We start from the raw sequence: 12,395 nt of genomic DNA, 5'->3' as shown, positions 1-12,395 counted from the left end.
AGGTGAATGTCTTGGAATGTCACTTACTTGAACATAATTAAAGATCTGTGTATAGATCTTAAACATGCTTTGCAAGACAGCTCAAGAATATCTCGCAGCTGAAAGCTGCAAGGAAAAAGGGGGAAAAAATTTCCAAAACAAATTCAAACAGTCATAGCTATCTACAACAAATATTTGCAAGTTTTCATTTTTGCCAAAGGAGGTGTTACTAATTGCTGACTTAGTAGGATGCCAAAACTCTTGCAAATGTTATTTTTTCTTATTTAATTTTTTAGCTAATCAAATAAATCATAAATGTACATTAACCTTTCCATAAAAATGCAAGGTTGTTTTTACTGTTTGTTTTTTTTTTTTTTTTTTACTTGAAATGTCATCAAAATATGTAATTTGGTCTGCAGTGCCCTAACTTTTGCATACTCAATTGAAGCATAAATCACAGTGACATACTAATTAGTGGTTATATTTGGTTATATACAGAGTACACTGTATTAGAGTAAGCAAAACATTTTCTGTTTAGGCTATGACATTATTTTTCTATCTATGTAATTTTTTCCTCCAGTGGTAAAGTTCAATTTCTAGCTTTTAGTAATGATAAATATGTGCTGAAGATTTGTATGTGTTTTTTTTTTCTCTCTATGCTTTTTGTTATTTATGTAGTTGGAGAGCTCCTCGAAATATTATTAACATGCCTCCAGCTCGTAATGATCGAGTGAGGAAAAAATACCATATTTTAGTAGAAGGTGAAGACATTCCACCACCAATCAAGAGCTTTAAAGAGATGAAGTTTCCTGCCGGTATGTACAGTGAAATGAAGATATTTACAACTGCAGGTCACAAGAGGTGTTGTGCTTCCTAGTATTTATAATATTAATAAACATAATAATTTGTACCTTTTAGTTTGTGACAGTTTATGCAAAAATCAACATCACTGAAAGATTAAATTAGAATGAGATACTTTTCTTTTTTACTTTCTTAGCAATTTTAAGAGGTTTAAAGAAGAAAGGTATTGTACATCCAACACCAATTCAGATCCAGGGAATACCGACAATGTAAGTCAAAGGTTTTGATTAAAAATGTAAATTTTTAATTAAAAAAATTTAAACTCTCCAAAGAAAAGATAAAACAACACTTCACAGTTAAGGACCTGAAAACTAATAAACAGTTAAAAAAAAAAAAAAAAAACCCAAACTCTTGTCTGTGTATGTTTTTGTCCAGAATTCCAGCCTGACCGCTGTCTGTTTGGAGTTTGTACCTGCTGTCCTTGTGTACATTACAATACATTAGTAAAAGGATGGATCAATATATATCTTCATTATAAGTGTTGTTAGCAGGAGTAGAAAATACCTAATAATATCTACAAGTATTTATCAGTAAGCCTAAGAATTTCCTCATATTGATTTTTCAGGTGTCTAATAATTAAAATTATAATCAAGCAGTTGAACAAGTTATTAATTTATTGGCAGTTTAATACTAGATCAGAAAATGTACTTTTTTTAATGATGTGTTTTATCAGTATATTTTGCTCCTGTTTTCAGATTATCAGGAAGAGATATGATTGGAATTGCATTCACTGGCTCAGGGAAAACACTTGTTTTTACATTACCTCTAATAATGTTCTGCTTAGAGCAGGAAAAGAGGCTGCCATTTTTCAAGAGGGAAGGACCCTATGGACTTATCATTTGCCCCTCAGTAAGTAACTTAATATATATAAGTGTTTCTTTCTTTTTTTTTTATCCTTTTCTCAATTTCAGGTCTGGTCAATTGTATGCAAACCCATCCTAGAAAGTATTTTGGCCTGGAAATACGTCCCTGTGTCAGAGTTTTGAATGGCCTTTTAGGAACTAGACAAATAATAGTGAAATAGTTTTTTGAATATTCTGATTTGCAGAAGTATTTGTATCCTTGTAATTTTTTAAAATTAACGTTGCATTTACATTTTTGTCTTAATTATGTTTTTGCACAAACAGGTGATTTTTTTTCCCGTTTTTCTTGAGGGAATTTGCATAGTATCTGTTTGTTGAAATGGATTCTTTTACAAGTTTTGCCCTTGCTTCAATTTTTTTTGTTGGCTGGAATGGATTTTCTTGCAGTACAAAGTTAGTGTATTAGTGTATTTAGTGTATAGCGTTTTAGTATTACTTTATTGAAAGACAAGTAGTTAAAAAAAAATATCTAGACACATTTTAAGCATTGTTTAATTACCTCTTGTGAATAGTCTTTATTGTTAATAAGATTTATTTTCTGCTTTTATTAAGATAATCATAAAGAAGTAACCTCAGTGTTTCTATCTTTACATTTCAGCGGGAGTTAGCCAGACAGACTCATGGTATTATTGAATATTACTGCAGACTTCTTCAGGAGGATGGTGCTCCTCTGCTCCGCTGTGCCCTCTGTATAGGGGGTATGTCAGTCAAGGAACAGATGGAAGTTGTCAAAAAGTATGCAGCTTCTTTTTTCCCACAATAAAACATCTATCATCATTTTTTGAAAGCACATGGGAGGGATTGGGAAGATTTTTTTGTGACAAAGCAAATGATTCATCAAATAATTGCCTAGTCTTTTCTCACTCAGGCTGTTTACGGTTGTGTTAAAAGATTTTTTTGGCCACTTAACTAAATCATAATTTATTATAACTGGCTGATGCAGTAAGCAACAATGTTGCCCCACAGCTCCAAGGACCAGAGTTAGATTCCTATTCCAATCACTACCTGTATCCTGAGGATGTACTTGCTCACATAGCAAATATAAATTTGAGTGATTAGGGCTGTGTGTGAAAATGTGCCTTGATTTTTGACAAGTAGTTTCTGTAGACATGCATGTTTTTCTTCATATATCATTTTTAATCAACAGTAAGACCTTTTTAGTTCCAGGGGAATGGATTGTTTACACAAAAAAATAGAATAGTATATTAAAAGTAGTATTATTCATTTTTTCTTTTATACCTGTCATTATCAGTGGTGTTCACATGATGGTAGCAACACCAGGACGGCTAATGGACCTACTGCAGAAGAAAATGGTGGGATTGGATATATGCCGATACCTTGCTCTTGATGAAGCTGACAGGATGATTGATATGGGTTTTGAGGAGGATATAAGGACCATTTTTTCCTACTTTAAGGTAGCCTGATAGTACTACAGAAGAAAGTAAAGAATTAAGCATAGAAAATATAATTTTTAATAACTTGTCACTTTAATACAACTTAAGGTAATAGTATAATCAGATTATACTTTATTTCTTAGCAGGCAGTTTTAAAATTAAATACGCTAAAGTGAGCCCACTCCAAGTTTCTGTGTAGGTCACTTTATTAGAAAAAAAATAGTTACAATAAGCATTTTTGTTTTAATGTTCTACATTTATATAGCTTCATTGAAGAAATACTAGGTAAATATTTTGAATATCTTTAGGGGCAATACTTTTTTTTTTAATTATACACTTTTGACTCCTTCATATATTTCCTTGCCTCAAATTGAAATTGTAGTGTATCCATGAATATAAGTGAGTATGGCTATGTGCATGAGCCTGCAGTAAGCTGGTACCCCATTCACAGTTAAGCCTGGCCTTGTGCTTGGTGATATCCAGTACAGAACCTAGCGTCCTGTGATGTTGAATTGGCTAAATAAGTTAGAAAATGAATGGATTATTCTCTATGTATTTCTGATGTTTTATTTAAAATAGACTATTTTGTGTTTGTTTTCTGTCTTCTGTAGGGTCAAAGGCAAACTCTTCTGTTCAGTGCCACCATGCCAAAAAAAATACAGAATTTTGCAAAGAGTGCCCTAGTTAAGCCCATTACTATCAATGTTGGCCGTGCTGGTGCAGCCAGTTTAGATGTTATTCAGGTATGGCAGGCAGAAGGCTATTATATTCTTAAATTTTCATGTTAATTGTCTAATTAAAAAAATTGCTTATGGTCTCATAATTACTAGTTTAATATTTAAACTGTTTTTGTTTTTTTAGGAAGTGGAATATGTTAAAGAGGAAGCAAAAATGGTATATTTGTTGGAATGTCTTCAGAAAACTCCACCACCGGTACAAGAATTTAGTGATATTTTATTTTTTCATGAGTTTCAAATCATCTTGGCATTTGTTTGTTATTCGGTTATTATTATTTTTATTCTGCACACTTTTATTTTGCAAGATAAAATATTATCTGCTAATTTACAGTCCCAAATTCAGACAATAGATGGCGCTAAGCACATGCAACCGTGCAGGCTTGGTAATCTGTAATCAAGTATATTTTATTTAAGCCTTTCCCATATATTTTCCAAGCATATTTCTTAATAGCAGTTTAGCAAATATAGTCAAGAAAAAAAAAAACAATGCAACAAATGCTGTTTTACAGGAGTTCTGATATAATTAAACTTGAAGTTAGGTCAAATATTTAAAAGAAGGGAGATTCTTTTAGAAGTTTGAGGTTTGAATTTTGATTTGTCCATTAATATACTATTCAGTTAGTGTCATTAAGCAAGTAATGTTACCTTCATATACTGATACAGTCATAAATCTCTCAGCAAATCACAAAGTGGCAAAGTGATTTTTCTCACAAATCTAACTTGAAAAGTGTGTCACAAAAGCAGCTTTAAAGAGTTGGTGTCAATGAAAATATCCTGAATTATCTTGGCATGCACTAATCCATATAACACTCATATAATACTGTTTGAATTTTTATTTTTTTATTACTGATAATAGCAAATAAATAGTTTTTCAGTTAGAAATTGGGCAGAAAATAGGCCCTGAAGTATGTAAAGAAAGACATTACGAGTTGTGAGTTAGTTACATTACTCTAAAACGTTTCTAGAAACGTGTGTATATTATTTTTTAAATGCCATTTCCAGTTGCTTTTATACGTAATTAAAAATGTAAACTTAACAATTGGTTCTTGGGAGACGACTGGTTTAGGTGAAGGTCCTGGCCTGCTTTTGTTTTCCTATTTTTGACATCTTACACCAGTCTTTCACCACTTTTTAGACTTCTTCTCATTACACAAAACATGTCCAATTCTGTTAAATCTATTATAATTATTTAAGTCTGCTTTCAAAACATGTTAAAGGTCGACCTGTCTTTAGTTTTAAAAAAAAAAAAAAGTGCCATAGACGTCAAACAAAAGCTCTTGGCAGCAACCAGATTACAAATCAATGTTGAGAATGTAAGAATTACAAAAGAAATAACCAATGTGTATGTATTTATATACATTATGTGCATATTTTTTACATATGTTGTGAACCACCACGGGGTGCTCCAGGTGCCCCAACCCGACACAAACAGATGCTAGGCACAAGTGCAGCACACCACATATTTTATATACAAGTGGGGAAGTGCGTTTCCCTCGCTCCCCACAGCAGCACAGCATAAAGCACCAATACACAGTTCCAAAGCACTTTTTCCTTCTCTTTTTCTTCTTCGTTCTGCCTCCACTCCTCCATGGGCAAGCTTCATCCCTCTTCCTCCCGACTCTGGCTCCCCGAATGGAGTGAAGTGAGGCCCCTTTTATGTTACACCTGGGAGTGCTCCAGATGGCTCATTAGGGTTAACTGGAACTACTCCCAGGTATGATGGAAACCTAATATAGCAGGGCTCTGCCATCTCTGCTGCTCCCCCTAGCGACCCCCAAGGAACCTGACAGGGCTGCATCTCCAACTCACAGTGCAGCCTGCAGGAAACCATGGTGTCACAGCTACCAAGGGGGATTGCCCTCTAGTGTCCTGGGGAAGGTAGTGTCTTGAGGATGCTCTCTCCCTCGGTTCATCCATCCAGCTGACATCCCAACCGGTAAAGGAAGTGGCCATCCGTCACAAATGTGTGTGTGTATGTATGTATGCATATGTATATGTATGTATATATATATATATATATATATATATATATATATATATATATATATATATATATATATATATATATATAAAATATATCTGTCGTTTTCATGCAGTGCTCATTTTTCTTCAAAAGTGTACATCATATAATATACATCTATATCATTTTTTTGCCTTCATAAGGAGAATACAGCAATGATATTCTCATGTCAGTACAACCAATTTAATGCACATACATCAAGCAAAATGCCTTATATACATCCCCTCCACTAAGAACCGAAGTAGGTCAGTTGTGTGTCGACAAATAAAGAGTAAGTGATGGCACATGCTTACAAATTGTAAAACTGTATAAACATTCAATTGCCTGCAAAATCATGACTGGTAATCATGCAGGAGAAATCATATTCCTTATGTGTATTAAGTTAGATAGTTTTAGCATTTTCTGTAACTAATAAATAAATCACCAGAGTTTTGACACTATTGTAATATACCCGTGGACTGGTAGCAGCCTATCGAGAATGGGTTAGACCGCTATCGGTGGCCAGGGTGATAGTGCCCCCTAGTGTGTGTGGTTTTCTGTTAAAGTGGAGGCTGAAATACACTGATTTCCCTTCATCCTGAAGTAGGAAAAGCAGGTTTAGATAATGAATAGATGTTTTCATACTTCACTACCTAATCTAATCCAGTGCCCACTAACAGACTTTAAAAGTTCTGCTTGACATCCCCACAAAGTAGGTGTGTCCTAACTTCCTTACAGAGAGAGGGATGATTATGTATTTGATAGACAACAGGAAAAAGCCATATTTTATTCTGTGTTTTAGTAGCAGCAGTGGTGGCATGAAAGAGTGCCCAAGCAAGAATGAATTTTAATTTAATTCATTTGAGTAGCTGATAAAAATAATTCGTTATTTTTCTTATGCAGCTCCCGCAACAGTAATAATATTATTATTATTATTATTATTATTACTACTACTACTTTAATACTAGACATTAATTATTTCAGTTGTAAGAGGTGTAAGTGATGTGGTTATATGTTTATTGTTATGTGTGTGAGGGGAATGGCCATCGCAAAAAAAAAAAATTTGTGTTTTTATAACCCATGTATTGTTATTATGCGCAATTATTCATTAATGTTTTTTCATTTTTAAAACATTTAAGCCTGAAAAATATAAACAAGTACTTTATACTGCTGTCTGCTGAAATCATTAAAATTTTAATTATAGAGTGACATCGTTGATGAAATTACTATTTTACCAATCTCAAATGTTGAGAGAAGATGACTTGTATTTCTTCATCAATTATTTTAAACTTTCACATTTTTAATATGTTTATGACCTTCATTACAGGAGAAACAAACTTTTTGTCTGCAAACTAAATGCAAAAGCATTTCACCACACCACATAAATCCCAATTTAAAACACTCCTCATTGTATTGATGTACTTTACCTCTTAGAATTTTTTTCAGTACTTTCCCAAGAAGATGTGTTACTGGATGAAGTTTGAATAACCATTTTGATACCAGTAACTGGTCTTAAATCTCTTGCATTGTCTTTTTAAACATTTCAGTATTTTTCTAACAACAGATTTATCCATGTTTTTTTTTGTCACATTGAAGCAAGGATAATGTTTTAGTAAACCATAAGCTAACCAATGGTTTTGCAGAGCAGCACAAAACTATTACTTTACAGTTTACATTAAAAAAAAAAAAAAAGACTGCTGCATGCACTTACTCAGTACTAGATTGGCACCTTTGTATGTTAGAATCAAAAAAAGTCTAGTTAATTTATATACTATTCACTCTTAGTGAGTTAACAGAAGTCACCTCTTGCTGTTTTCAGATTTGTTTGTTATACACTGTATGTTGAAATTGAAGTAACGTTTCTACAAAGTCATTCTTCTTTTCATATAAAATAAAAAGAGTACTACCAAATGGTGTCCCTGCACCAAGCTTAGAAAGCTTAGCTGTACACCAAAGCACAATTTTTCACTTTGATTTAAGACTGAAACCATAAAGTTGTAATTCCGCAGGTGTTCTATTTGTCCTCTTCATTTTGAGTGTAGGTTCTAATATTTGCTGAGAAGAAGGCAGATGTGGATGCCATCCATGAGTATCTGCTACTGAAAGGGGTTGAAGCTGTTGCAATTCATGGAGGCAAAGGTAACAGCACTTTAAGCCTTGTCAGCTTTGCAAAGAATTCTTAATTTTATTTAAAATTATGGACTGGTTGTTTTGAGTTTTTGTCATGTCTTACAAAAATGCCTTTGATATCATTGAGCTTCTGTAACATGCTATGTTGTGTAATAGTTATTCTTCTGAGGCTGCTGAGGAACTAAAAGTAAGCTGTGGAATGTGCAAATGTCATGAACATCATGACTTACTGAATTTTTTTAAGATACAATATTGTTAAAATGTAATGAAAGAAGAAGTTGGTAGAATTCCAACCTGATAAAATATGTCCATGTTCAAATTATTGAAGCATTAATTACATTAGTCAACAAAAATTAGAAAGTCTTTAGCAAGACTGGAATGAATAGAAAATTACAAGCAACTCTGACTGGGAATTAGGAGGCTTGAAAAATGAATCTTTGTCATAGCATGGAACACCACATGCTTCCATATTGAGACCTCTAACTCCATCACCACATATGGTGTTCATGTCACTGTCATGTTTTACAGTATACAATGCTTAATGCCACAATTTAGTGAATGTCCTGTATTGATTGAATGCCTAGTCATCGAAAAAAGCTTTTAAAAATGCACTTTAATGCACACGTTATTTTTTTTTCTTTTTTCTATTTCAGTACTTTAAACAGAGAAAAAAATCAATTTACACTTTAAAAAACTGTTGTTCTATGAAACTATTTAATGATTTAGTGAATGAAATAGTAGTGCTGTAACTTGTCCAGACATTATCTTTCAAATTAAGCCAATTTTTAGCATTTAAATTATTATGCTGGGGCAAAATTCTTTCTACTATTTAAAAAAATAAGCAAAAAAACTTTTCCTTGAACTAAAACAGCTGTCCAGTAATCTAAAAAAAACTGAAAGTAGATATAGAAGTAGTAATATTTTCAAGATCTTAATTTATTTTCCAATAAAAATCAAAACTTTAAAGTGTTTTTGTTGATAATTTCAGCTACATTTATTTGTAATTTCAAAAATCTCTTTAAACAGATATTTGTTTTATTTCTCATTTTATAAGTCCACCACTACAAATCACTTTCCAATTGTTTAGAAACATGATGTAAGTGTATCCATTTCAGCTTTTAGTGTGTAAGAACAGGTTAAGGTCTTTGTTTGTCTCAGAGTTCATCCTCTGAGTAATTACATTGCTTTGCTTGTAGTTTATTACTGAGCATTGAAAACTAATCCCATTAAGTTTAATAGCCTCACAAATGGCAAATGTCAAAAAATGTTATCCTTATCTTTTAGGATACTGTTTGTGTCACTTTTCAAACATGAATGAAAACCAGTCCACCTCAGAGAGGTAATTTCAGCTTCCTCACAGATCAAACACTTAAACCTCCCTGGTCCTGAACAAGCACACAACAGCAAAATAAGTATGATCTAAAAGCAGCATCACTGCATTATTATGCGTGAATTATAAAGGCTGCAAATATTGTCAGTTAACCTGCTAAATACGCTGCACAGCAGTCCCAATAAAATTTGGATACAAGTGAGCAAGATGTATTGATTAGTGCATAGCAAAGTGCTTTTGGAAACAACGCAGCATTTATGAATTTCCACAGTAGTATACTTTGCCAGGTACAGTAAGTACTGTATAATGGCATATTAAATAGTGAATAGCCTGCCTACAATGGAAGTGGTTTGTATTAGTTGTTTCCATCTCATGAAGCAATGATAGAGTTTTATTTTTAAATTGCTATTATATAATACATTAGAAACCTAAAAGGTTTTTTTCAGTCTTATCATTTTAATTTGCTCGGGTAATACAGTGTTTTACAATTGTACAATTCTAGATGCAGGTTAATGAATTAAGCACATTAATGTATGCATCCGACCAATTTCGGAATAGCTTACATAAAGTCACCTATTTTATTTAAGTATATTCAAACAAACAACATATTAGTTTTATTCACATCTTCCACAAAATAACCAGGAGTTTAGATTAAGCAAAGCAGCTACATATTCTGAAGCATTTCAATTTATCAGTCCTTAATTTAGGGGAAGGGCAATATGTTAGTGTAGTAGTTAGCACTGCTGCTTTGTGGATCCTATGTCCTGGATCTGAATTCCATGCTGGGATGTTGTCTTTGTTTAGTCTGCACATTTTTCCCAGGTTTGTGTGATGGTTTACTCCAATATCCCCAATGACAGGCAAGTTAAGTTAAATGGTAACCCTAAATTGGCCTCTGTGTGAGTGCTTGTGCATCAGTTGGCTCTTTGATGGACTGGCCATCCAGGGCTGTTTCCTGACTTTTGCCCAGTTTTGCTGAAAGAGGCTCCAGTCCTTTACAATAGATTTCAGAATGTCAACAAAGGGGTGCCATACTTTGAACAATTTCATTGTCATTCATTGAACATTCAGTGAGGAAGAAGCCTTGGTAAATTTTGTTAGTGTAAATAGAAATTTGCATATATCAAGTTCAGTTCTGAACTGAATTAACCTGAGTTTTGATTGTGGGACAGGGATTTAAGACAAAAATCAACCTGTTTGATTTTGTCGAGGTGAGTAGCAGACTGGTTGGACAGAGTATGTCATACTACAGAGCTTGCAATCACATGAGTGTGCTGCAACTGCCGCCGACTTGTGTAATGTGACATGGCATCTATTAATCTGTCTTTTGGTGCCATGTAGGAGACTTGTAGTATTACATTAGCAATTTATTTTTTGGTTCCTTTTAAGTGATTTCATCTAAGTCAATAAGTAAGGGAAAGAATTTCCTACTCTGAGATAATTTATTTTAAAGTGTTTGTGTTGTTTAATAGCTCTTTTAGTCTTTAATTATTTTAATGTTTCCTTATTGGCTGCACATAGTTATTGTACTGATTTATTCAGAATTTACTTGGCAAAACCTGACAAGTTATGCATAAAGTATGCTTGAATCTGCATGTTTTTTTTGTCTTAACTACTATAGTTTGCTGTTCATATAATCTATATCACTTTCTCCTGTAAAAAAAAAAATGCCTTCTTTCAAATATTCCCTAGTTATGTGATGTCATTCTTTCATGTTTGTTTTTTTTCTTTCCAGATCAAGAAGAGAGAACAAAGGCTATTGAAGCTTTCAAAGAAGGCATGAAAGATGTACTTGTGGCTACAGATGTTGCTTCTAAGGGGCTTGACTTTCCTGCAATTCAACATGTTATTAACTATGACATGCCAGAGGAAATTGAGAATTATGGTGAGATGTGTTCTATGAAGTCCATCCTTCATATCTAAGAAGGTAGTCCTTCAAGAATGCAAGAAGTATATTTAATACCTAGCAAAATAAGGGCTTCAGTTTCATAAATCTGGCCATTGCTGAAGCAATTTCACTCGAAGCATTCAGTCCTCTACACAATTATTGGCACCCCTGGTGAAAAAGTAAAATAGGTTATAAAATTATCACCTTTTGGTCAATTGCTTTAATCTCAAACTGAAAAAATAGAAAAATCCAGCCTTTAACTGAAGTAAATTTATTCTGAGAAAAACGTAATTCCTCATCAAGAAATAATTGTTTTTAACAAAACCACATGTGGCCAGATTAAGAACACCCCTGCATTTGCCTTTGCAAATAAATGAGCACTGAGTTTTCCCTTATAACCTCTTATTCTGCTGTATATTTTTATGTCTCTTATCATCCTGCTCACTGTTAGTGAAGGCAAAATAAACTTGGATCCTCTTCAAGGCAATTTTGTAACATTTCCATTTGATTTTAACAATTTAATTATTGCTCTAATTGTAAATATGGGCATTTTCAGGTAAGTAGCGTTTTTTTTTTTTTATAGCCATTCCTAGACTTGTGAAGGTCAACACATGTTTGTCTCATTTGAATTGTTGGTTCATTTATCTCTTGTTCTGCTTTGGTAACATAATACAACATTCAGATGAGTGAGTTTTCATTTATAGAACACCATTCGCATTGAGTTCCAAATCAAAGTCCTGTTCATATTTATTTGGCAAGAAGGCATTTTTACAAATAAAGAGCAGGTGGCTAAATAAGTTGCTTAGAGCCATAAAATTGGAATCTTCAGCACTATGTGTTCTCTGCACATGATATGTCATATTTGGCAAATTGGATGTCCCCCTCCCCTTCTTGATTATTTTAGTGTTAATATTGGGGAATTCAAATGACTTGTCTTATTGGTTTTTACTCCACATCTGTTAGCAAAGAAAAAATAAACATACACAGAACAGAAACTGATTACGTGAGCAGTACAATATTACTTTTTCTGTGAGGTTGTTCCTAGGAGTTTTATTTCATTGTTAATTGACTTCTTAATCTTAGGTTTCAAGATAGATAGATAGATATTTTTTTGCTTCATGAAGTGTTGCATTTTTGTAGTGTTATATACTTTATTTTTAAAAGAATGTTGGATTCATAAAATTATAGTAGATTAAATTAATCCATTTATACTT

At 33.1% G+C, this 12,395-nt stretch overlaps 1 protein-coding gene across 1 annotated transcript in view; it reads left to right on the top strand.

Moving 5' to 3' along the window:
* LOC114660817 (DEAD (Asp-Glu-Ala-Asp) box polypeptide 41) overlaps nt 1–12,395 on the top strand; it is a 66,634-nt gene that overhangs the window by 47,920 nt on the left and 6,319 nt on the right. The window contains exons 6-14 of the mRNA XM_028813732.2: nt 658–794; nt 977–1,049; nt 1,536–1,689; nt 2,302–2,438; nt 2,956–3,118; nt 3,709–3,840; nt 3,959–4,030; nt 7,876–7,972; nt 11,029–11,178. Of these exons, the coding sequence (XP_028669565.1) occupies nt 658–794; nt 977–1,049; nt 1,536–1,689; nt 2,302–2,438; nt 2,956–3,118; nt 3,709–3,840; nt 3,959–4,030; nt 7,876–7,972; nt 11,029–11,178 (1,115 nt within the window). The remainder of the gene's footprint in view (nt 1–657; nt 795–976; nt 1,050–1,535; nt 1,690–2,301; nt 2,439–2,955; nt 3,119–3,708; nt 3,841–3,958; nt 4,031–7,875; nt 7,973–11,028; nt 11,179–12,395) is intronic.

The sequence above is a fragment of the Erpetoichthys calabaricus genome, chromosome 11 (assembly GCF_900747795.2).
Source record: "Erpetoichthys calabaricus chromosome 11, fErpCal1.3, whole genome shotgun sequence".
Lineage (NCBI taxonomy): Eukaryota > Metazoa > Chordata > Cladistia > Polypteriformes > Polypteridae > Erpetoichthys > Erpetoichthys calabaricus.
Note: the sequence above shows the minus strand (reverse complement) of the source record. Positions and strands in the feature narration are given on the sequence as shown.